The 24800-nt window shown below is 59.5% G+C and overlaps 1 protein-coding gene across 1 annotated transcript; it reads left to right on the forward strand.

Annotated features, from left to right (window-relative positions):
• The first annotated feature begins 1946 nt into the window (after positions 1 to 1946).
• On the forward strand, positions 1947 to 24564 carry LOC128973187 (histidine--tRNA ligase, cytoplasmic-like). Its single transcript, XM_054389427.1, has 13 exons — positions 1947 to 2030; positions 2791 to 2880; positions 7060 to 7179; positions 7620 to 7715; positions 11381 to 11506; positions 13889 to 13996; positions 15111 to 15209; positions 18618 to 18711; positions 18846 to 18973; positions 19696 to 19938; positions 21079 to 21195; positions 22768 to 22914; positions 24167 to 24564. Exons 1-13 carry the CDS (start codon positions 1953 to 1955, stop codon positions 24224 to 24226), a joined length of 1506 nt encoding a protein of 501 aa, XP_054245402.1. The 5' UTR covers positions 1947 to 1952; the 3' UTR covers positions 24227 to 24564.
• The last annotated feature ends 236 nt before the right edge of the window (positions 24565 to 24800 follow it).

The raw sequence follows: 24800 nt of genomic DNA on the forward strand, positions 1-24800 counted from the left end.
TACCTGTCCCTCTGCAGCCATTCCATCCACTGCAGGAGGTGGCACCAGCAGGGATGGACACTGCAGCTCAAGCAGGAGCAGCCTGAGCTCCAGAGTGTGATGTGTGGGGGAATCTGTGGTGTGCTGGGTGCCTGCAGGCTGAGGAGAGGATGCCAGTGGAAGACTACCTCCACTCCTCTGGGGCTGCAGGGGCCAGCCCCAGCCTGCAGCCAGGCTCTGATGTTGAGAGTGGGGCCAAATGCTGTCGGGGGAGCCGGGGCTGTGACAAGAGCCTGTGGGGACTGTGGGAATGCTCAGGGAGGGACATGACACAGGGGCTGGTGCAGCTGGGCAGGCAGGCTGCAGCAGGGGTGAGTGTGAAGAACTCTTTTTTTTGTAGATTAAAAACCCCCAAAAAACAACAACAACAAAAAAAGCCCTGGGGACCTTTCTTTGAGTGTTGTGACAGCAGCTGCTCTGAGGTGACAACTGAGCTGGTCAAAGAGAGATGGAAACAGAAGAAGGTTCAATGATCTCATGATAAAGGAAGATGTCTCTGCTTCCACCCATGCACCTCTGTTTGCATGATAGCCTCCAGCTCAGAGAGTCATAGAAGGGATGGGGTTGGAACAGACCTTCAGCATCACCCAGCTCCAGCCCCCTGCTATGGGCAGGGACATCTCCCACCAGCCCAGCTTGCTCAGGGCCTCATCCAGCCTAGCCCTGAACAACCTCCAGGGAGGAGGCAGCCACAGCCTCCCCGGGCAACCCGTGCCAGTGTCTCCCCAGCCTCACTGGAAAGAATTTCTTCTTCCTCTCCAGTCTCAGTCTCCCCTCTCCCAGCTCGAAGCCATTGTCCTCTGTCCTATCACTGCCAGCCCTTGTCCAAAGTCCCTCTCCAGTTCTCCTGGAGCCCCTTCAGGTACTGGAAGACTGCTCTGAGGTCTGCCTGGAGCCTTCTCTTCTCCACCCCAGCCCTCCCAGCCTGTGCTCACAGGCTCTCCAGCCTTTGATCATCTTTGTAGCCTCCTCTGGACCCTCTCCAGAAGCTCCAGGTCCTTCTTGTGCTGGGGACCCAGAGCTGGAGGCAGTGCTGCAGGTGGGGGCAGAGCAGAGCAGAGGGCAGAATCCCCTCCCTGTGCTGCTGGCCACACATCTTTTGAAGCAGACATGTGGCTTCTGGGCTGCCAGTGAACATTGCTGGCTCCTGGGGGGTTTGTCACCAACTGACACCCCCAAAGCCTTCTCCTGCAGGCTACTCTCAGCCACTCCTCACCCAGCCTGGGTTGGTGCTTGGGATTGCCCCGAACCAGATCAAAAACCTCGCACTTGGCCTTGTTGCACTTCATGAGGATGGCTCGGGCCCGCGTCTGAAGCCTGTGTGAGAGGCTTAGGATGGGATCGATCCCCTGCATCTCTACACACAGCAAACAAAGACACGGAACCGAGCCGAGGCGCCAGCCCCCAGCGCCATGGCAACGGCCGGGCCGGGACCGCGCAGGAGCAGCGCCGGGGCCGCGCCGATGCGGGCGGCCGCAGTGCGCATGCGCGGGGCTGTTGCCATGGGAACGATCGAGGCGGGACCGGGCGGGCACAGCTGCGGCTGCGGTAGTGCACGGAGCCGCAGTACGCAGGCGCAAATCTGAGGCCGCGGGCAGCTGTTGCTATGACAACGCGGAGGGCCGGAGCGCGCCAGCGCTGCCCCTCTCCCGCCGCAGTGCGCAGGCGCGGGGCTGCTGCCATGGCAACGCGCTGGACGGCAGTATGCACAGCCTCTCCTGCCGCAGTGCGCAGTCGCGGGGCTGCTATCATTGCAGCACTCGAGACGGCAGTGCGCAGGCGCAGGCTCTTCTGCCGCAGTGCGCAGGCGCGGGGCCGCTGCCATGGCAACGCTCAGGACCGCAGTGCGCAGGCGCCGCCTCCCTCTCGCCGTAGTGCGCAGGCGCGGGGCGGGGCGCAGGCGCGGGCCGGCGATGGCGGACGAGGTAGCGGTGCGGGAGCAGGCGGAGACGGTGCGGAGGCTCAAGCAGGAGAAGGCCGATCCCGATGAGGTGCGGCTGGTGCCTGAAGGCGCTGGTGGGGCTGGGGATGGAGTGATGGACGTTGAGGTGCTGGGGGAGGAGCGGCGTGAGGGAGAGCTGGAGCCTGGTGTGGCTGGGCGGGGAGGGCGCTGAGGCGCCGGGACTGGGGAAAGGGAAGAGGGGAAAGGGGCGTTGGGGAGTGGGAGTGCTGGTGCTGAAATCGAACGAGGGTTGCCAAGGTGACTGCGGTGTTATCGCGGTTGCTGGGCTTGGTGGGAGGGTGCTGTGGGGGACTGCGAGTGCTGGCGTGGGGACTGCGGGCCTGGGGGATGCGGCTGAGGAGGACGCTGGCGTTTGGAGAGTGGAGAGGCCGAAGTGCCTGGGAAGAAGGGCGTGGGGGGCTCTGCACTGGCAGCAGGAAGTGGTGATGCTGCTGCTAGACTGCCGAGAAGGTGTTTGGGGGTGGGAGGATTGGGGGGAGGATGCGGGGGGCTGCTGCTGCCGGGCGCATGGAGCAGGAGCTGGGTGCTGGGACTGGGAGGAGGAGACTGGAGAGGCGAATGGGGGGCAGTGGAGATCAGGGGAATCAGAGGATGGGGAAGGGCTGTTGGGGCTGCTGAGGTTGGGGTGCTTGTAGCAGAAGTGGGGGACTTGGAGAGGAGCAGTGAGGACCTCTGATTGCTGTTGAGGCTGGGCAGTCTGGGTGCACTGGGAGTGCTGAGGCTGAAGGGGCTGTGGGCTGGGCCTGCTGGCTGGGCTCACCCCCAGCTCCCTCCTTCTTTCCCCCCAGATTGCGAAGGAGGTGGCGAAACTGCTGGAGATGAAGACACAGCTGGGGGGAGATGAGGGCAAACACAAGTTTGTGCTCAAGACACCAAAGGTAACTGCCCCCAGCACCCCCCCTCTGTGTCCACCCCCTGCTGCCATGGTCATACAGCACCCCCACACCTTTGTGAAGTCTCAGCACAGCCTTGCCTCTCTTTCTTCTTACTTTTGCTTCCATTTTCACTTTGAGCAGCAGGGGTGAGGGTGAAAGTGCACCTGCAGCACAGAAGGCCAAGGGCAGCCTGGGTTGCATCCAAAGCAGTGTGGTCAGAGATGGAGAGAGAGGATCCTGTCCTCTGCTCTGCTCTGGGGAGACCTCACCTGCAGGGGTGTGTCCAGCTCTGGGGTCCCCAGCACAAGAGGGACATGGACCTGATGGAGAGGGTCCAGAAGAGGCCAGGAAGATGATGAGAGGGTTGGAGAACCTCTGCTATGGGGACAGGCTGGGAGAGTTGGAGCTGTTCAGCCTGGAGAAGAGAAGGCTCCAGGGAGACCGCAGAGCAGCCTTCCAGTACCTGAAGGGCTCCAGGAGAGCTGGGGAGGGACTGTTCAGAAGGGGCTGTGGGGATAGGCTGAGGGACAATGCTTTGGAACTGGAGCAGGGCAGACTTGGGTTGGACATCAGGAGAAGTTCTGCACAGTGAGGGTGGGGAGACACTGAACAGGCTGCCCAGGGAGGGGGTTGAGGCCTCATCCCTGGAGACATCCAAGCTCAGCCTGGATGTGTCCCTGGGCAGCCTGCTCAGACTGGAGGTGTCCCTTGCTGAGTGCAGGGGGCTTGGACAAGATGGCCTTGGAGGGTCCCTTTCAGCATGATGCAATCTGTGACTGTGCAAACATCCCTGACAGCATCTGACCCTGATACTTCCACACTGACTTAAAGACTCTCTGGTGCTTCTGGGACCAGAGCTAATGGTCAGGAAGCAAACTTCCCTCTTGGTCAAGATCTGGCAGAGCTGCCCAGAGTGGGAGGTTTTGTATCTGCAGGGTTGCACTGTTGGAAGTAAGGTCATGACCTGCCTTGCTGTGAGGAGTTTAGGATTAGGACTCCTCAGCTCCTGTAGCATTGACCCCACTAGTGCCTGCAGGCCTCCCATGGACCAAGGGTCCCCAGGCTGTTCCTGTTAACCTCCAGCTGGTAACCTGGGCAGAGGGAGTGAAGCTGCTGATGGGTTAAGTGAGCACAAGACGCTACCAAGTGCAGCTCTGCTGGTGCAAGGCTCACTGGAAAGCTCTCTTGGAAGGTCTCCCATTGGAGGCCTTTCTTTCAGGGAGGCCTTCTTGTACCTAAAGGGGCTGATCAGAAAGCTGGGGACAGACTTTGGAACAGGGCCTCTTGTGACAGGACAAGGGGGGATGGTTGGAAACTAAGAGGGAGATTCATCCTGGAGAGAAGGGAGAAATATTTGACACTGAAGGTGGTGAGACCCTGCCCCAGCTTGCCCAGAGAGGTTGGTAGAAGCCCCATCCATGGCACCATTGCAGGTGAGGTTGTTTGGGGCTCTGACCAGCCTGCTCTAGTTGCAGATGTCCGTGGTGGCTGCAGGGGTTGGACTGGATGAGCTTGAAAGGTGCCTTCCAAACCAGCCCAGTCTGGGATTCTGTGCTTGTGCTGGAACCACAGCTGCAGAAACCCAGCAGTGATTGCCAGGAGAGTTCAGCACTTGTTGTCCAGGGGGTTGGAACTAGATGATCCTTGTGGTCCCTTCCAAACCTCACTGATTCTATGAAATGTGGGGAGCAAGAAAGGCCTCCAGGCTTCTGATCTGGCTCTGCTCTGTGGGGTGGGGAACTCCATTTCCTGAGCAGGTCTGGCCAGCTGCTGACAGTTTTGTGTCCTCTTGCAGGAGGAACCTTCCTTCAGGGGTAGCTTTTGACTCTCCAGGCCCCTGAGAGTAGTGTCTGTAATGCAAGGTGTGCTGAGATCTTGGGGGACCTCAGGGCTTCAGCACTAGCAGATGGTCAGAGCCCAGCTGTGTTTGCAGCTGTGGTGCTGAGGAGGTTCTGCACCTTGCTCATGGATGAAGCAGGTTGTGCTGCTGGCACTGGCTGTGCTGCTGGCACTGGCTGTGCTGCTGTGCTGTGAGGCTGTGCTGTGAGGCCTGCACTGTGGCTGTGTCACTGCTGCCAGCTCTGCAGAGAGGACTCTGCAGCCCTGCCAGGGCCAGGGCAAGGCAGCAGCTGGTGGCCTCCCAGCCACATCAGCTGCTCCTCACTCTGTGACCTGCAGGTGGGGGGTGGGGAGCTGCCTGCTCTGCTTCCTGCCATCACCACCAGCACTTAGAAGATGAGAGCAGGAGGCCCAGTTTGTGAACTGGGGGGGGTTGTGTTGCTGAGAGCCTGAAGGTGCTCAGCCAGGTAACTGAGTGACTCCTGGCAGTGACACAGTGCAGAGGGAGCACATCCCAGGCAGCAGCAGATGCACCCTGGCCAGGCAGCACACTCTGGAAAAAGGATTTCTCCCTGACTGAGTTTGGGCACTGCAGAGCTGCTGCTTGTTGCACAGCTGCACAAGGTCCCTGTCCTTCATTCCTCCCCCTGGGTGGCTCCTTGTGCAGGGGTCTGGCTGCTGCAGCTGAAACAGAGCTGCTCAGCCTGGAGAAGAGAAGGCTCCAGAGAGACCTCAGAGCAGCCTTCCAGTACCTGAAGGGCCTCCAGGAGAGCTGGGAAGAGACTTTGGACAAGGGCTGGGAGTGCCAGGCTGAGGGACAATGGCCTGGAGCTTCTTGGCTTTCCTACCTCTTTGCTTTCTCTGTGGAAAAAGGGGTCGGGGGGAGGAGGTCCTTGGGGAGGAAGCACAGCCCCTCGAGGGGAGCAGGGGGCCTGGTTGTGCTTTTCTGTTGACTGTACACATTTGTAAGTGTTGTGAGGAGTGTCTGTCTGTACAGATTCATTGCATTTCGTCACAGGTTGTAGTGTTGCCTGTAAAATACAGCTTCATTTGCTTCCAGACTGAGCCAGCCTGCTCACGCAGGGCATACATGACTGTGACATTAGTGCTGCTGGTAACAAAGCCAGAAGAGAAAGGCAGAAGCAGCCTGCTAGGCTGCCCAGCAGAACACCACCAGACAGACTGAACTTTGGTTTGAGTACTGAACCTTAAAGGTTTCTCTCTCTCCAGTGGAAGTGTTTAGAATCATCATTATTTTGCTTTCTTACACCCAGTTGTGATTTATTTACATTCTTTCGCTTTTCTGCTCGAATTCTGTGAAAAGAAATTAAAGGCACAGACTTAAAACCACCACAAGCTGCCCTGCTGGAGAGCAGCTCCACAGAGTGCTGACGGGCAGCAAGTTCTGCATGGGACAGCAAAGTGCCCTTGTGGCCAAGAGAGCCAATGGGATCCTGGGGTGCAGCAAGAAAAGTGTGGCCAGCAGGGCTAGGGAGGTTCTTCTCCCTCTCTACTCTGTCCTGCTGAGACCACAGCTGCAATCCTGTGTCCAGTTTGGGGCTACCCAGTTCAAGAGAGACAGAGACCTGCTGGAGAGAGGCCAAGGGAGAGCCAGGAGGATGATTTGGGGACTTGAGCATCTCCCCTGTGAAGAGAGACTGAGACCCCTGGGGCTGTTTAGTCTGGAGAAGAGAAGGCTGAGGGAGATCTGATCAATGTCTATCAATAGCTGAGGGGCGGGGGGCAAGGGGAGGGGGCCAGGCTCTTTTGGGTGGTGCACAGTGATAAGACAAGGAACAACAGGTTCAAGCTTGAACAGAGAAGATTGCAGCTCAACATGAGGAGAAACTTCTTTACAGTGAGGGTGACAGAGCCCTGGAGCAGGCTGCCCAGAGAGGTTGTGTAGTCTCCTTCTCTGGAGACCTTCAAGCCCCACCTGGATGCATTCCTGTGGAGACTGCCCTGGGTGATGCTGCTCTGGCAGGGGGGTTGGACCCAATGATGTCTTGAGGTCCCTTCTAACCTCTGATATGCTGTGAGACTGTGTGAGGAGAGGAGGGGAGAGAAGGGGAGGGGAGGGGAGAAGTGGGGAAGGGAGAGGAGAGGAGGGGAAGGGAAGGGAGGGGGGAGGGGAGAGGATGGTTTTGGGAACCAAATCTTACGGCAGGTCTCTCTCCAAGGGGATTGTTTGGAATTATCTTTCTTTTCCTTTTTTACACCCAAGAGTGATTTGTTGCCATTGTACTACTCTCTGCCCAAGAGCTGTGCAAGGCCTGCAGGCAGAGCCTGGGGCTGGCAGGGCTGTGCAGGCTGCCTGAGGCAGTGTGTGCTGTGCTCCCGCAGGGCACTCGGGACTACGGCCCCCGGCAGATGGCCATCCGCGAGAGGGTCCTCAGCGCAGTCACCTCCTGCTTCCGGCGCCACGGGGCGCAGGTCATCGACACGCCGGTCTTCGAGCTGAAGGTGGGTGAGGGGCTCACAGCTCAGCTGCTCAGGGGCCTGCTGCCCCTCTGGCAAGGCTCTTCCCTCCCTCAGCTCCCCTCCCAGCCTCTCCTCATTTTCTGTGCTGCAGGGCTGATGCCCTCTCACTCAAGGTGCTCTTTGCGCTCTGTCCTGTAACTCAAAGTGCTCTTTGTCCCTCTGCCCTGTCCCTGCAGGTGCTCTTTGCCCTGTCCCTGCAGGTGCTTTCTGTCCCTGAAGATGCTCTTTGCCCCTCTGCCCTGTCCCTGCAGGTGCTCTTTGCCCTGTCCCTGCAGGTGCTTTCTGTCCCTGAAGATGCTCTTTGCCCCTCTGCCCTGTCCCTGCAGGTGCTCTCTGCCCTGTCCCTGCAGGTGCTCTCTGCCCTGTCCCTGCAGGTGCTCTCTGTCCCTGAAGGTGCTCTTTGTCCCTGTGCCCTGCTGTAGGAGACCCTGACAGGGAAGTATGGTGAAGACTCGAAGCTCATCTATGACCTGAAGGATCAGGGTGGGGAGCTGCTGGCCCTGCGCTATGACCTGACCGTATCCTGCTGCAGCCTCTGCTGGGGGCTCTCCATCTTCACTGCCCAGTATGGCCAGGGGGCGAGGAGGAGGAGGAGGAGGGAGGCCAGTCCTGGGGCTCTGACCCTGTGCCTATGGGGAGGTGTGGGTTGGTGGGAGCAGGACCCCTGCTCAGTTGTTTACTGCATGTCACTTCTGTTTGGTGTAGCCATGGCTGGTGTGGGGTTGGTGTAGCCATGGCTGTGTGTGGGGTTGGTGTAGCCATGGCTGTGTGTGGGGTTGGTGTAGCCATGGCTGTGTGTGGGGTTGGTGTAGCCATGGCTGTGTGTGGGGTTGGTGTAGCCATGGCTGTGTGTGGGGTTGGTGTAGCTATGGCTGTGTGTGTGGAGCTGTAGCCATGGCTGTGTGTGGGGTTGCTGTAGCTATGGCTGTGTGTGTGGAGCTGTAGCCATGGCTGTGTGTGGGGTTGCTGTAGCTATGGCTGTGTGTGGGGTTGGTGTAGCTATGGCTGTGTGTGTGGAGCTGTAGCCATGGCTGTGTGTGGGGTTGGTGTAGCTATGGCTGTGTGGGGGGTTGGTGTAGCCATGGCTGTGTGTGGGGTTGGTGTAGCTATGGCTGTGTGGGGGGTTGGTGTAGCCATGGCTGTGTGTGGGGTTGGTGTAGCTATGGCTGTGTGGGGGGTTGGTGTAGCCATGGCTGTGTGTGGGGTTGGTGTAGCTATGGCTGTGTGTGTGGAGCTGTAGCCATGGCTGTGTGTGGGGTTGGTGTAGCCATGGCTGGGTGTGGAGTTGGTGTAGCCATGGCTGTGTGTGGGGTTGGTGTAGGCATGGCTGTGTGTGTGGAGCTGTAGCCATGGCTGTGTGTGGGGTTGGTGTAGCCATGGCTGTGTGTGGGGTTGGTGTAGCCATGGCTGTGTGTGTGGAGCTGTAGCCATGGCTGTGTGTGGGGTTGGTGTAGCTATGGCTGTGTGTGTGGAGCTGTAGCCATGGCTGTGTGTGGGGTTGCTGTAGCCATGGCTGTGTGTGGGGTTGGTGTAGCCATGGCTGTGTGTGGGGTTGGTGTAGCCATGGCTGTGTGTGGAGTTGGTGTAGCCATGGCTGTGTGTGGGGTTGGTGTAGCTATGGCTGTGTGTGGGGTTGGTGTAGCCATGGCTGTGTGTGGGGTTGGTGTAGCCATGGCTGTGTGTGGGGTTGGTGTAGCCATGGCTGTGTGTGGGGTTGGTGTAGCTATGGCTGTGTGGGGGGTTGGTGTAGCCATGGCTGTGTGTGGGGTTGGTGTAGCCATGGCTGTGTGTGGGGTTGGTGTAGCCATGGCTGTGTGTGGGGTTGGTGTAGCCATGGCTGTGTGTGGAGTTGGTGTAGCCATGGCTGTGTGTGGGGTTGGTGTAGCTATGGCTGTGTGTGGGGTTGGTGTAGCCATGGCTGTGTGTGGGGTTGGTGTAGCCATGGCTGTGTGTGTGGAGCTGTAGCCATGGCTGTGTGTGGGGTTGCTGTAGCCATGGCTGTGTGTGTGGAGCTGTAGCCATGGCTGTGTGTGGGGTTGGTGTAGCCATGGCTGTGTGTGGGGTTGCTGTAGCCATGGCTGTGTGTGTGGAGCTGTAGCCATGGCTGTGTGTGGGGTTGGTGTAGCTATGGCTGTGTGTGGGGTTGGTGTAGCCATGGCTGTGTGTGGGGTTGCTGTAGCCATGGCTGTGTGTGGGGTTGCTGTAGCCATGGCTGTGTGTGTGGAGCTGTAGCCATGGCTGTGTGTGGGGTTGGTGTAGGCATGGCTGTGTGTGTGGAGCTGTAGCCATGGCTGTGTGTGGGGTTGGTGTAGCCATGGCTGTGTGTGGGGTTGGTGTAGCCATGGCTGTGTGTGTGGAGCTGTAGCCATGGCTGTGTGTGGGGTTGGTGTAGCTATGGCTGTGTGTGTGGAGCTGTAGCCATGGCTGTGTGTGGGGTTGCTGTAGCCATGGCTGTGTGTGGGGTTGGTGTAGCCATGGCTGTGTGTGGGGTTGGTGTAGCCATGGCTGTGTGTGGAGTTGGTGTAGCCATGGCTGTGTGTGGGGTTGGTGTAGCTATGGCTGTGTGTGGGGTTGGTGTAGCCATGGCTGTGTGTGGGGTTGGTGTAGCCATGGCTGTGTGTGGGGTTGGTGTAGCCATGGCTGTGTGTGGGGTTGGTGTAGCTATGGCTGTGTGTGGGGTTGGTGTAGCCATGGCTGTGTGTGGGGTTGGTGTAGCCATGGCTGTGTGTGGGGTTGGTGTAGCCATGGCTGTGTGTGGGGTTGGTGTAGCCATGGCTGTGTGTGGAGTTGGTGTAGCCATGGCTGTGTGTGGGGTTGGTGTAGCTATGGCTGTGTGTGGGGTTGGTGTAGCCATGGCTGTGTGTGGGGTTGGTGTAGCCATGGCTGTGTGTGTGGAGCTGTAGCCATGGCTGTGTGTGGGGTTGCTGTAGCCATGGCTGTGTGTGTGGAGCTGTAGCCATGGCTGTGTGTGGGGTTGGTGTAGCCATGGCTGTGTGTGGGGTTGGTGTAGCTATGGCTGTGTGTGGAGCTGTAGCCATGGCTGTGTGTGGGGTTGCTGTAGCCATGGCTGTGTGTGTGGAGCTGTAGCCATGGCTGTGTGTGGGGTTGGTGTAGCTATGGCTGTGTGTGGGGTTGGTGTAGCCATGGCTGTGTGTGTGGAGCTGTAGCCATGGCTGTGTGTGGGGTTGGTGTAGCCATGGCTGTGTGTGGGGTTGGTGTAGCCATGGCTGTGTGTGGGGTTGCTGTAGCCATGGCTGTGTGTGGGGTTGGTGTAGCCATGGCTGTGTGTGGAGTTGGTGTAGCCATGGCTGTGTGTGGGGTTGGTGTAGCCATGGCTGTGTGTGGGGTTGCTGTAGCTATGGCTGTGTGTGGGGTTGCTGTAGCCATGGCTGTGTGTGGGGTTGCTGTAGCCATGGCTGTGTGTGGGGTTGCTGTAGCCATGGCTGTGTGTGGGGTTGCTGTAGCCATGGCTGTGTGTGGGGTTGGTGTAGCTATGGCTGTGTGTGGGGTTGCTGTAGCCATGGCTGTGTGTGGGGTTGCTGTAGCTATGGCTGTGTGTGTGGAGCTGTAGCCATGGCTGTGTGTGGGGTTGCTGTAGCTATGGCTGTGTGTGGGGTTGGTGTAGCCATGGCTGTGTGTGGGGTTGGTGTAGCTATGGCTGTGTGTGGGGTTGGTGTAGCCATGGCTGGGTGTGTGGAGCTGTAGCCATGGCTGTGTGTGGAGTTGGTGTAGCTATGGCTGTGTGTGGGGTTGCTGTAGCCATGGCTGTGTGTGGGGTTGGTGTAGCCATGGCTGTGTGTGGGGTTGGTGTAGCTATGGCTGTGTGTGGGGTTGGTGTAGCTATGGCTGGGTGTGGGGTTGGTGTAGCCATGGCTGGGTGTGGAGTTGGTGTAGCTATGGCTGTGTGTGGAGCTGGTGTAGCCATGGCTGGGTGTGGAGCTGAGGAAGGTTGTGGAGTCTCCTCTGGAGAGCTTCCAACCCCTCCAGGGCATTGTGCCCCTGGGCATGCTGCTGTTGGTGCCCTGCTGGAGCAGGGCCTTGGGTGAGCTCCAGAGCTCCCTTCCAACCCCCCCCGCTGGTTGTGTGTGTGGGAGCTGGGGAGGCAGTGAGGACCCCACAGGGTGTGTGGGGGATGCCTGGGTGGTCAGCCCTTCCTGTGGGCAGCCTTAACTGCCCTGCCCAGGTGCCCTTCGCTCGCTACCTGGCCATGAACAAGCTCTCCACCATCAAGCGGTACCACATCGCCAAGGTCTACAGGAGGGACAACCCTGCCATGACCCGGGGCCGCTACAGGGAGTTCTACCAGTGTGTGAGTGTGGCCTGCCAAGGGGGGCTGGGCTGCACCCCAGAAACACAGCTCCTGGACACCTCCAGCCATGGGGACTCCACCACCTCCCTGGGCAGCCTCTGCCAGTCCCTGACCACTCTTGCAGCAAAGAAATTTCTCCTCCTCTCCAACCTAATCCTCCCCTGGCACAATTTCAGGACATTTCCTCTCTTTCTCTCACCTGATGCTAGGGAGCAGAGCCCAACCCCCACCTGACTGCAGCCTTCTCTCAGGAGCTGTAGAGAGCAATGAGGTCTCCCTCAGCCTCCTCTGCTCCACACTAACCACCCCCAGCTCCCTCAGCTGCTCCTCCCCAGCCCTCTTCTCCAGACCCTTCCCCAGCTTCCTTGTCCTGGCTGTGGTGCCCTGCAGTGGCTGTGGGAAGCTCAGGAGGATCTACTCATCTTCTCTTTATGGCTGTGGAAAACAGCTTGAGAGTAGGAGAGTGGCTGCTGGCTGTGCCATGGGGTGCTGATGTGTCAGGGAACTTGGTCCTGCAGCCCCCAGGTCTCTGCCCTGCTTTGCTGTGTGGAGGAGGACAGCTCCTGGCACAGAATGGGTTGGGTTGGAAGGCACCTTAAAGCTTATCTGGTGCCAACCCCCTGCCATGGGCAGGGACACCTCCCACCAGCCCAAGTTGCTCAAGGCCTCATCCAGCCTGGTCTTGAACAGCTGTAAGGCAGAGTCAATCTTTCCTTCAAAGGAAGGGAAGCCCAGAGGCCAGAGACAGAGCAGGTAGGGAAACAACTCCCTTTGCTGGGTTTTACTTCAGTGAGGTTTCACCTCAGCCATGCCCAGGGGTAGTGGCACTTCCCTGGCTGTTCCAGTCCTTGCCCAGCATTCCACAGGGATTGCATCAGCCTTTCCCACACTCAGCTGATCCAGGGGGAGCTGATGTGAGCTCCTCTCCTTCCTTCTCCATTGCCTCAGTGTATTTTGGAAGCTGGAGAAGCCAGGTTGAAATTTACCATCTGGGTCCTGCACCTGGGGCACAGCAATCCCAGGAAGGCTCCAAGCTGGGACAGGGTGGATGGAAAGGACCTGGTGGTAGACAAGGGCTGAAGATGAGCTCAGGGAGTGCCCAGGAGGGCAAGAAGGGCAGCAGCAGCCTGGGCTGGAGCAGCAATGGTGTGGGCAGCAGGAGCAGGGCAGGGATTGTGCCTCTGGGCTGGGCACTGGGGAGGCCACAGCTGCAGTGCTGGGTTCAGTTCTGGGCTCCTCACTGCAAGAAGGACATTGAGGAGCTGGAGCAGGGCCAGAGAAGGGCAAGGAAGCTGGGGAAGGGTCTGGAGAAGAGGGCTGGGGAGGAGCAGCTGAGGGAGCTGGGGGTGGTTAGTGTGGAGCAGAGGAGGCAGAGGGAGACCTCATTGCTCTCTACAGCTCCTGAGAGGAGGCTGCAGTCAGGTGGGGGTTGGGCTCTGCTTCCTAGCATCAGGTGAGAGGAGAGGAAATGCCCTGAAATTATGCCAGAAGAGGCTTAGGCTGTAGATGAGGAACAATTTCTTTGTTGCAGGAGTGGTCAGGGATTGGCACAGGCTGCCCGGGGAGGTGGTGGAGTCCCCATGGCTGGAGGTGTTCAAGAACTGCATGGCCATGGCACTTGGGGCACGGTTTGGTGGCCATGTGGGGTTGGGTTGGTAATTAGAGTTGATGATCCTGGAGAGCTTTTCCAACCCAATCCATTCTGTGGATCTCTGATTCATTCTTGTGCTCAGAATCTCTTTGAAGATTGGCACCTGGGGGTCCATCAGTGGCAGTCAGAGACGAGGTTCTGTGTTGCTGCTGTGCCTTGTTTCTGACCACTGCTGTGCCCTCTGCTGTCTCCTGGCCACAAGGACCTAGCCCATTCCAATTCCTTCTGCTGGGCTTTAGTTCCACATCTGACAATGTCTGGTAGAGACCACTCAGGCTTCCTGATTTCTGTTTCTGTCTTGGCAGCTGAAACTTTGTCCCATTTGAGATCCCTGTTGCTCTTTAGCTTTGCCACCTGCATTAGAAGCAGAGCACCCGAAGGATGGAGGCCAAAAGGCTGCCACTTGGGTGATACCCAGTAATAAGTGAGCCCTCTCTTCCTCCTGTGTTCTTTGTTGACCTCCTGCTGGCTCTGCTGCCTCCTGGGTGCTGTTTTCCAAGGATCTCCTGCCCCTCCAGCATCAGGAGGCAGGGAGATGCAGAGCAGCTTCTCCCAAGCAGTGGTCCCTGTGCAGTGCACAAGCTCAGTGCAGGGTCCTCACCTACCTCCTGTCCCCTCTGGGTCCCCTTGCTGAGGGCTGGTGCTCCCCTGCACCCCGTTTGTGTTGCTGGAGGCCCAGCTGAGGAGCAGAGCTGGAGCTGTGCTGCTGACTGCCCCTTGCTGTGGCCCAGGACTTCGACATCGCTGGGCAGTTCGACCCCATGATCCCCGACGCCGAGTGCCTGAAGGTCGTGCACGAGATCCTGAGTGACCTGCAGCTCGGGGACTTCATCATCAAGGTGAGGCTGGGCAGGTCTCTCTGGGCCCTGCTGGGAAGCAGTGCTCATTGTTCCTCTGGGTTTGCACTCTAGTGACCACTGAGGCCTGGCACAGGAGGTCCTCCCACCTCTCTGCTCCTCATCGTCTGTGTGCCTCAACAGTCAGCCCCTGAGTGGTTTGTGCTGGAAGGGACCTTCAGAGGTCAGCCAGTGTGACCCTCCTGCAGGCAGCAGGGACATCTGCAACCAGAACAGGCTGCTCAGACTCCTCTCCAGCCCCACTTGGAATGGTTCCAGGAATGGGGCATCTCCCACCTCTCTGGGCAACCTGGCCCAGTGTCTCACCACCCTCAGCATCAAACATTTCTTCCATCCAGTCTAAATTTCCCCCTTTCGGTTCAAACCATCCCCCCTTGTCCTGTCACAACAGGCCCTGCTCAAAAGCCTGTCCCCAGCTTTCTGATCAACCCCTTTAGGTACTGAAAGGCTACCAGAAGGTCTCCCTGGAGCCTTCTCCAGCACCCCCAGCTCCCTCAGCTGCTCCTCCCCAGCCCTCTTCTCCAGACCCTTCCCCACCTTTCTTGCCCTTCTCTGGCTCTGCTCCAGCTCCTCAATGTCCTTCTTGCAGTGAGGAGCCCAGAACTGAACCCAGCACTGCAGCTGTGGCCTCCCCAGTGCCCAGCCCAGAGGCACAATCCCTGCCCTGCTCCTGCTGCCCACACCATTGCTGCTCCAGCCCAGGCTGCTGCTGCCCTTCTTGCCCTCCTGGGCACCCCCTGAGCTCATCTCCAGCTGCTGGCACCCAGCACCCCCAGGGCCTTCTCTGCTGGGCACTTTCCAGCCACTCCTCCCCCAGCCTGGAGCCTTCCTGGGGTTGTTGTGCCCCAAGGGCTGGGCCTTGTTGAACCTCCTCCCATTGACCTCTGTCCACTGACCCAGCCTGGCCAGGTCCCTCTGCAGAGCCTCCTGACCCTCCTCCACACTAACCATCCCCCAGCTCCCTCAGCTGCTCCTCCCCAGCCCTCCAGACCCTTCCCCAGCTTCCTTGCCCTTCTCTGGACACCCCCAGCCCCTCCATGTCCTTCTTGGAGCGAGGAGCCCAAAGCTGACCCCAGCCCTGGCTGCCTCTCCGCAGGTCAATGATCGCCGCATCCTGGATGGGATGTTCGCAGTCTGCGGAGTTCCAGACCCCAAGTTCCGAACCATCTGCTCCAGTGTGGACAAGCTGGACAAGGTAGGGGCTGCAGCAGCTGCTGCTGGAGGCTCAGGGAGTTTCTGTCCCTCTGGGCTGCTCTTCCCATAGTCCCTGAGAACTGCCTGGGGGATGCTGATAAACCTGGAGTCATTCTGGTTCCCCCTGTCTCTGGAGGAGGCAGCACAGTGATGCAGGGATGCTGGATCCTCTGCTTGCTTCACCACCATCCCCCAGGGTCCTGGCTGGTGGGAAGAAGGGAGAGAAAATCATACACAGAGTGTTAGGGGTTGAAAGAGACCTCTAGAGATATCCAGTCCAGCCCCACTGCCAGAGCAGGGGCACCTAGAAAGGTCACACAGCAAACGTGCTCTTCACAGGAGGCTGAGCATTCCAACCCTTGGCCTTCTGAAGGTGCTGCTGCTTCTTATGAACCAGGAGCATGAGAACCTACCCTAGGCTCAGCCAGGGCTTTGAAAAGCCTTTGAGTGCACCAGGTTGTGTCAGGTGATGTGAGGAATCCCAGGTGTGTCCTGCAATCATAGACCAGCCCAGATGGGAAGGATCTTGGAAGGTCATCCAGCCAAACCTTTCTTACAAGGTTACACCTTGGTTGCAGGGTGAGTGTGAGGTAAGAGGGAGATCTGTGGTCATGCAGGAGTAGAGGAGAGCCATCAGGAGTGGAAGGCTGTGAGATGGTGAGCTTGCAGGTGGCAGGGCCAGCAGTGGAAGTCCATGAATGAGCACGCTGCTGGAGTTCTGTTGTCCAGGACCCTCCTCATCAAACTGCTCCTGGGAGCTGCTGCAGCTGTGGGTCAGTGATGTGGTGTCTGACACCCCTGTGGAGCCCACAGCATGGCTGGCCAGGCTGTGCCAGCATCAGCCTTGGGCTGCTGGTGGGACCTTCAGCAGGTGGTGAGGAGCAGCAGGGAGACAGCAGAGAGGAGGTTTCTGTGTTTGGAAGCAGAGAAAAGGATCTGGAGTGGGAAGGAGGAAGAGGGTCAGAAAGAGAGCTGATGACCCCAGCAGCCTCCTGGGCTGCCCTCTCTGGGCACCATGTGCCCCAAAAGGCTGTGCCCATGCCCCTTTGTGGCTGCCAGCAGCACAAGCCCTGCAACAGGGCTTCTTGGAGCTGCATTCAGGCAGGGTGGATGTGGTCACAGGGCAAACATTCTGCTCAGTGCTTGCTGCTGGGAGCTGGTGGCAGCCATCCCACCTCTCCTGGTCACTTCCTTCCCCCCTCTGCAGGCCTGGGCAGGTAGCACAGGTGCTTAGATAAACTGTGCTGTGTGTAGGTATCACTTGGGTTTGGTGGGGCACAGGAGAGCCTCCTCTGTCCTGTAAGACACAAAGTCCCCACTGGTTTATGCTCAGCAAGCTGCTGTGAAGGTCTCTGAGGGCTTCAGGCCCTTGTGTGACACCTTGGGGGAAGGTGGCAGTCTACGTACAGGTTTTGATTTGCAGCTGTCTTGGCTGTGGGCTCTGCTCAGGTACCAAGGTCAGCCCTTGCATGGGTGGTCAGTCCTCTGCTAGCAGCTGAGCAAGAGGAACCTCCAAGTGCAGTCTAAAAGCTGAGCTTTTGTGGCTCAGGATCTGAAGTGGAATTTGAAGGTAAAGTTCTGTGTGTGGAGGACACACACTGTGGGCTTTGGAGTGCTCCCAGCCTTCCTGGGAAACCATAGAGTCATGGGATGGAACCTTTAAAGCTCAGCCAGTCCAGGCCCCTGCAGCCAGCAGGGACAGCTGCAGTCAGAGCAGGGTCCTCAGAGCCCCAAACAGCCTGACCCAAAGCCTGGACCTTGTGTCTCAGCTCCTGGCTTCCTGCTGCTTTGTTCACAGAATCACAGACCTGTCAGGGCTGGAAGGGACCTCAAGGCTCAGCCAGTTCCAACCCCCTGCCATGGGCAGGGACACCTCACACCACAACAGGTTGCTCACAGCCACATCCAGCCTGGCTGCAAAAAACCTCCAGGGATGAGGCTTCCACCACCTCCCTGGGCAACCTGTGCCAGTCTCTCACCACCCTCATGGGGAAGAATTTCTTCCTAACATCCAATCTGAATCTCCCCTCCTCTAGCTTGGATCCATCCCCCCCACTCCTATCACTCCCTGACACCCTCCAAAGTCCCTCCCCAGCTTTCCTGGAGCCCCCTTGAGATCCTGGAAGGCCACACGAAGGTCTCCTGGGAGCCTTCTCCTCTCCAGACTGCACAACCCCAACTCTCTCAGTCTGTCTCCAGAGCAGAGCAGCTCCAGCCCTCTGCTCATCCTCGTGGCCCTTCTCTGGACCCCTTCCAGCACCTCCAGATCCTTCCTGGAACAGAGGCTCTAGAACTGGACACAGAGCTCCAGGTGTGGTCTCAGCAGAGTGGAGCAGAGGGGCAGAATCCCCTCCCTGGCCCTTCAAGGATGAGTTCCCCTTTGGAGGCCTCGTTGGACACTTGACTGAAGGCAGCCTAGAGGCAGCTCCTTAGAGCCCTGTTAGCAGTGAGATCTGCTGCCAGGCATGGCCCAAGGGAAGGCTTTGGGGCTGTACATGCATGGAAGAGCAGCAGGGAGCTGCTGGGGCTGTTCTGCAGTGGGAGCCTTGCTTTGTTTCCTCCTGAAACCCTCTGACTTCCCTCAGTGCAGCTGGATGTGATCCACACTGCTTCTGCTGGCCCCTTGGTCAGTGGGAAAGCTGCAGCCTGTCCTGGGTTTGCCTCACCTGGCCAACTCCTCACCCCTTTGCAGGTGGCAGGCCTGGCCAGCTCTCCTGGCAGGTGGTGATGACCAAGTAGCTAGGGAGGGCCACCACAGCAGCAGGACTTCTCTCAAGGCTTCTACAGCGCTGCTGCTCACTGCTGGCCAGCAACAAGGCACAAAGTGTTCCCCCTGGGGCTTTGCGGAGGGGCTGGGATGCAAACAGGCAGTGCAGAGGTGCAAGGGTTGGAGGTGTGCCCACAGGGCCACGTTCTGAGGGCACTGGATCTGCTGCTTCTCCCACACACCTCAATCCTGCTGACACTGGGGGGGTTCAGCCATGTGGAGATCTGCTGAGGGCAGAAGATGTTCACCTGCCCTGTGCAGGACCAGCAGGGAGCTTGCCCAGCAGAGCCCAGGAGCATGGGGCAGTGACTGATGCTGAGGTGGAACCTCCTGTGCTGGAGTTTCCATCCATTGCTCCTGGTCCTATCCCAGGGCACAACTGAGCAGAGCCTGTCCCTGTCCCCTCCCTCCTGACCCCCAGCCCTCAGCTATTGATAGACATTGATCAGATCCCTCTCAGCCTTCTCCTCTCCAGACTCTCAGCCCCAGGGCTCTCAGCCTCCCCTCCCCAGGCAGTCTCCAGTCCCTTCAGCATCCTTGCAGCCCTCCCTTGGACTCTCCCCAGCAGATCCCTGTCCCTGCTGAGCTGGGCAGCCCAGAGCTGGCTGCAGTACCTCCCTGCTGTTGTTGTGTCCCTGGCAGATGTCGTGGGAGGAGGTGAGGAGCGAGATGGTGGCAGAGAAGGGGCTGTGCCCCGAGGCCGCGCAGCGCATTGGGGACTACGTCCGGCTGCAGGGTGAGCGCCGCTGCCCCCAGCCCCTGCCCTTGGCCTCCCCAGGGCCGCAGCTGCAGCGGTGCCAGACCCAGGCGGAGCTGCCCAGCCCTGTCCTGGTGCCTGCTGCCGACCTGAGCCGCGGCTGCTGCCCGCAGGTGGCCTGGAGCTGGTGGAGCAGCTCCTGCAGGACCCAAAGCTGTCCCAGAACAAGCTGGCCAGGGAGGGGCTGGGGGACATGAAGCTGCTGTTCGAGTACCTGACCCTGTTTGGCATCACTGGCAAGGTGAGGAGCTGCAGGGGCAGGGGGGGCACAGCCCTCCTGGGTGGGCAGCCCTCCTGGGGCCCCTCCCTGCCCCCGGTGCTGGAGCTGTGTCGTGATTTAGAGAGAGACAGATTTGCTCTTTCACCTCTGCCAAAGGGGCACAAGGGGACTGCTCACACAAAGGATGGGATGGGAGGGGAAAGTTTAGGTGGAAGGGCCATTCCCAACTCCATTCAACAATGCAAAGCACACAAAATGCACAAAATCCATGGTCTGGCCTTACCACAGAAGCTCATCAAGCCAGAGCTTCACATAAACCTCTCTTTAAACCAGGACAACAAACCCAGGCCTTCATTACCCCCCCAGCATCTCTGCTCTCCATACCACAGCATTGTGATGCTGCTAACGTTCTGCTTGGCAGCTCCAGGCCCCAGCTGGGCCACTCCAGGCTCCAGTTGGGCTACTGCAGGCCTAATTGGCAGCATTGCCAAGGCTGACACCAGCTCTCACTCCCCCACTGAGAGAGGTAAGAGCCTGGGCGTCCTTCCCAGAGGAGAGAGAGGGAAGGAAAAGGGAAGGGAACTGACTCTGCAATCAGTTTTATAGGGCTGCAGGACTTGTGGGAAGGAAATACACCTTCCAGTGCCCCTGCTGGGCACTGCCCCCCTGAGGTCTGGCACTTTGTGGTCCTTCAAGGCACTCACAGCCTCTGAGGTACCAGCAGCTGCCCTCATGTCCTGCAGATCTGCTTCGACCTGAGCCTGGCCCGGGGCCTGGACTATTACACAGGGGTGATCTACGAGGCTGTGCTGCTGCAGCAGGAGGGGCAGGCTGGGGAGGAGCCCCTGGGCGTGGGCAGCGTGGCCGGCGGCGGGCGCTACGATGGCCTGGTTGGGATGTTTGACCCCAAGGGCCGCAGGGTGCCCTGCGTGGGGGTCAGCATCGGCGTCGAGAGGATCTTCTCCATCCTGGAGCAGAGGCTGGAGGTAGGTGCTGCAGGGGCTCAGCTCAGCAGGGACACACAGCAAGGACTTCCAGCTTCCCCTCGCCCCTCCCAGGGCCAGCAGGGGCTGAAGTGATTGTGCCCTGCTGCAGCCTTCGGTGGGGGGCAGCCAGGCAGCTGCTGTGCTCTGCAGCAGGCCTTGGAAGCAGGACATCATCTCTGGCCTGGGAGATGATCTCTGGGGCTCCCACTGGAGACAAGAGGCCTCTCCCAGCAGCCCCCCAAGCATGGTTTGTTCAGCTGCAGCCATGGAGGGGGCACTTCCATCCCCAGCAGTACCAGGTGCCCAGGTCAGATGTCTTGGTGTTCCCCACACATGTGTGACCCCCTGTCCTCCTTGGCCAGGGAAATGGCAGCCTCAGGTCTCTTCTACTGCCCAAGACACTGCAGAGCAGCCAGGGATGGGATGTCCTCAGGGGGTTTCCCAAATACCCTTTTCCTGTTCTCCTCCCTCCCTCCATCCCAGGCAGTGGCTGTTGATGTTGTAGGCTCCCACACCACCACTGCACACTTCATGCCTCTGTGGGAACTTCTCTCTTGGCAGCCAGATACCACCAGGATTTCTACCTAGAAACTGAGTTCTTCCCCCACCACCTTCCAGTGCTGGCCTGGTTTGTTCCTGCCCAGATGACCTTTTGAAAGCTTCTCCCTTCAGCAAAAGCAGTGGCAGGAAAATGCCACTTTGAATCTCCTCATCCTGGTGGTGCTGGAGGTATCTCAGCTTGCTGCTCATCCAGCCCAGAGCCACCAGCTGCACTGCAGAGCAGGCAGCTGCCTCTGCCCAGCTTCTCCAGGGCTTGCTGCTCCTGGGCCGCTTGGAGCAGACCTCTGGGATGTCCTTGGGTGTGGAGCAATCTCCAGGCAGAAGCTGGCAGGGAAATTACTTCTCCCCAGCCTGGCTGCACCTGCAGTGTTCAGCCCCCATCATGGAAGCACTGCAGAAGCTGAGCTCCAGGATGGGGTCTGTGGGGCTTTGCTGCCTCTCCTGAGCTGATACCCTTCTCCCACTGGGCCTCTTCACCTCTGAAGTGCTGGGCCTGGGGTGGTGACCCATGCTGCTCAGAGAGTCTCAGCTACCTCTGTGTGTGTCCATGGCACCATTTGAGTCTTGTCTCCTCTCTAGGCCTCTGGGGAGAAGATCAGGACCACAGAGACGCAGGTGCTGGTGGCCTCTGCACAAAAGAAGCTCCTTGAGGAGAGGCTGAAGCTTGTCAGCGAGCTGTGGGATGCTGGCATCAAGGTATGAGCAGGCAGTGGCAAAGTCAGGAGCTGCCTGGTCCACCCTGTGCCAGGAAGGGATCAGATCTGGCATTCCTGTGGGAGCAGGGGGCCCTACAGAGAGGGTGAGCAGCAGATGCCTGCCTGGGTGGAGCCTGCCCCTTCCTGGTGTCCTCAACCAGGTGTTCTCCATGAAGGGCTGGGCAGTGTGGTCAGCCATGGAACCCTGCCTGGGCTGCTCTTTGTCTGCCATCTCAGGACAGATTCCCATGGGATACCCTGTTGCTTCCAACAGAGAGTGAAGCACCATAGAGTGAGCAGGGAGAGGAGCCAGGGAGGGGCTTCTTGCCACAGGGAAGCTGTGAGGCAGGGCCCTGCTCCCTGTCTGCTGCAGGCAGAGGCCCTTGATGGCTGAGGGGAGGACAATGCATGGGTGCTCTGCTGGTCTCCTGAGCCTGTAGGGACACCACAGGCCAGCTCTGGTCACACACAGACAGGAGGTAATGGCCTGATGCTTCCCCAGGCTCTGGGAATACTTCTGAGCTGTGCTGCCTCAGAGCTGTTCCCCAGGGCTCAGAGCTGGGCCTGCTCTCTTTGATGTCTTCTTCAAAGATCTACATGAAGGGATCCAGGCACCCTCAGGCAGCCTGCAGATGACACCAGGATGGGTGGCTGTGATGATCTGCTGAGGGCTCAGGAGGCTCTGCAGAGGGCCCTGGCCAGGCTAGGTCAATGGACAGAGGTCAATGGGATTAGGTTCAACAAGGCCCAGGGCTGGGTCCTGCCCTTGGGGTACAACAACCCCAGGAAGGCTCCAGGCTGGGGGAGGAGTGGCTGGAAAGTGCCCAGCAGAGAAGGCCCTGGGGGTGCTGGGTGCCAGCAGCTGAAGATGAGCTCAGGGAGTGTCCAGGTGGGCAAGAAGGGCAGCAGCAGCCTGGGCTGGAGCAGCAATGGTGTGGGCAGCAGGAGCAGGGCAGGGATTGTGCCCCTGGACTGGGCACTGGGGAGGCCACAGCTGCAGTGCTGGGTTCAGTTCTGGGCTCCTCACTGCAAGAAGGACATTGAGGAGCTGGAGCAGGGCCAGAGAAGGGCAAGAAAGGTGGGGAAGGGTCTGGAGAAGAGGGCTGGGGAGGAGCAGCTGAGGGAGCTGGGGGTGGAGAAGAGGAGGCTGAGGGAGACCTCATTGCTCTCTACAGCTCCTGAGAGGAGATTGCAGTGAGGTGGGGGTTGGGCTCTGCTCCCTAGTCTCGGGTGATAGGAGGAGAGGAAATAACCTGGAGTTGTGCCAGTGGAGGTTTAGGTTGGACAGGAGGAACAATTTCTTCCCCAAAAGAGTTACCAAGCCCTGGCCCAGGCTGCCCCATGCCTGGAGGAGTTTCAAACCTGTCTAGATGTGGTGCTGAGGGCCATGGTTCAGAGGTGCCCTGGGCAGTGCTGGGGTAAGCGTTGGGCTCCACGACCTTAAAGGTCTCTCCCAAGCAGCAGCATTCTGTGCTTCCATCATTGCTCATCACCACCTCCAGCAGTCCACCCCCCACAGCAGGGGTGCCCAGGCCCGTGGTGCTGATGGTGTCCTGCTCTGCTCCCCTTGCAGGCAGAAGTGCTCTACAAGAAGAACCCCAAGCTGCTGAACCAGCTGCAGTACTGTGAGGAGAGTGGCATCCCACTGGTGGCCATCGTGGGGGAGCAGGAGCTGAAGGAAGGAGTCGTCAAGCTGCGGGTGGTGGCCACCAGGGAGGAGGTGAGGCCCAGGGTGGCTCAGCCTGGGGGGGGGCATTGGCCACCAGGGAGGAGGGGAGGCCCCGGGTGGCTCAGCCGGGGGGGGGGCATTGGCCACCAGGGAGGAGGTGAGGCCCAGGGTGGCTCAGCCTGGGGGGGGCATTGGCCACCAGGGAGGAGGTGAGGCCCAGGGTGGCTCAGCCTCGGGGGGGGCATTGGCCACCAGGGAGGAGGTGAGGCCCAGGGTGGCTCAGCCTCGGGGGGGGCACTGGCCACCAGGGAGGAGGTGAGGCCCAGGGTGGCTCAGCCTGGGGGGGGGGGGCATTGGCCACCAGGGAGGAGGTGAGGCCCAGGGTGGCTCAGCCTGGGGGGGCATTGGCCACTGGAGCCAGCTCAGAGCAGGCCTCCAGCCCCCTCTGTGCCCTGCTCTGCAGCGGTGCCATCAGGCTGTCCATGGCCAGGTGACTTTGCCAGCCCACCTTTGGTGGCCAGAAGGGAAACCAGAGCCCTCAAGCAGTTCCACCTGAGGGGAAAAAGACCTGCAGGGCTTAGCAAAGCTGCCTGCACAGAAGGGGTGGTGAGGGGGAGGCAGAGGAGCATGGGCTGGCAGACTGGTGGTGAGGGCTGTGGGCACATGGGGGTGACCTTGTGGGTGTACTTTTGGAGACTGGGTGGCATCCTCAGCCCCTCTTGACCTGCTGTGGAGCTGCCCTGGTGTCAGTTTGCCACCAAGCCATCCCAGCAGTTTCTCAGGACTGTATTTGGCTTCCTCCTTAGACCTCTCCAGGCAGAGGTCGCTCCAGAGCCTCTGTCACTCCATGTTCCCCTCCCTCAGCCCACGCAGGTTCCTGGAGCTGTGGAGCACCACTGGCTCCAGCTCTGCAGAGTTCCCCTCCATGATGGCCTCCTTGACCTCCCTGCTGCTCCCCAGCTCAGGAGCCTGGAGCATGAAGGGAGATCCAGGGGCTGTACCTTCTGGCCAGGGCAGAAGACCATTGGTGAAGGTCCTGGAGCTGCCCTCTTGGCACAAGTTGGACCTATGCTGATCAGGGAGGGCACTGCCCTGGGCTTTGGCACCAGTAGGAAGGGGTGGGAAGGGCACGGCTCTGGGGCAGGGTGGCAGGCAGCAGCTTGCTCTGTCAGCTTCAGCTCCCCACTCAGTCCTTGTGGAGGGGCTGGGGCCAGCAGCATGGCTGCAGGGCAGGGCCACCCTTGCTGGAGCAGGGTAGGTCCCTCAGGCTGCACTGAAGCAGCTTTGTGCTCACCCTGTGCAGGTCAACGTCGGCAGGGAGAGCCTGGTTGAGGAGATCAGGATGCGAACGAGCCAGCCCTGACCCCCCGACACATCTCCTGCTGTGATGGATCCTGGCTGGCAGCTGCCTCCTGCCAGTGCCTTTTCCAGGCCAGCAGCAGCAGCTGGCCTCGGGCAGCTCTATTTATTCTTGTCTGGTGCCCTCCCTTCCCCGGTGGGAGCAGAGAGGTCACAGCAGCAGCTCCTGCACCATGTCCCCTGCAGAGCTGTTTGCCAAGTGGCCTCCTGGCCGCGGTGCCAGGCGGAGCCCCCTGCTGGCAGCAGGCCCCCAGGGGCTTGGCTGCAGCTCCTTGTTCCCATCTCTTGGAATCAGCCTCCTGCCCCAGCCCTGCTCTGTCTGCAGGTGGGTGGCTGACCTGATCCCAGCGCCATGCAAAGGCTCCCAGGAACAATAAATGTGCCCCCCCCACGCTGGTGGCTGCTGTCTGTCACTGCTTGGCTGCTCTCCTGCCTTCCTGAGCTGCTTTGGGAATGTCACAGGGAACCTTTCCTCAGCTGTGATGCTGAGGATGCCTCCATGTCTGTGACGCTCCCTCGCCTCCAGCTCTGACCCCTGCACCATGTGTGTGGGCAGCAGGAGCAGGGCAGGGATTGTG

This window comes from Indicator indicator, chromosome 18, assembly GCF_027791375.1.
Source record: "Indicator indicator isolate 239-I01 chromosome 18, UM_Iind_1.1, whole genome shotgun sequence".
NCBI lineage: Eukaryota > Metazoa > Chordata > Aves > Piciformes > Indicatoridae > Indicator > Indicator indicator.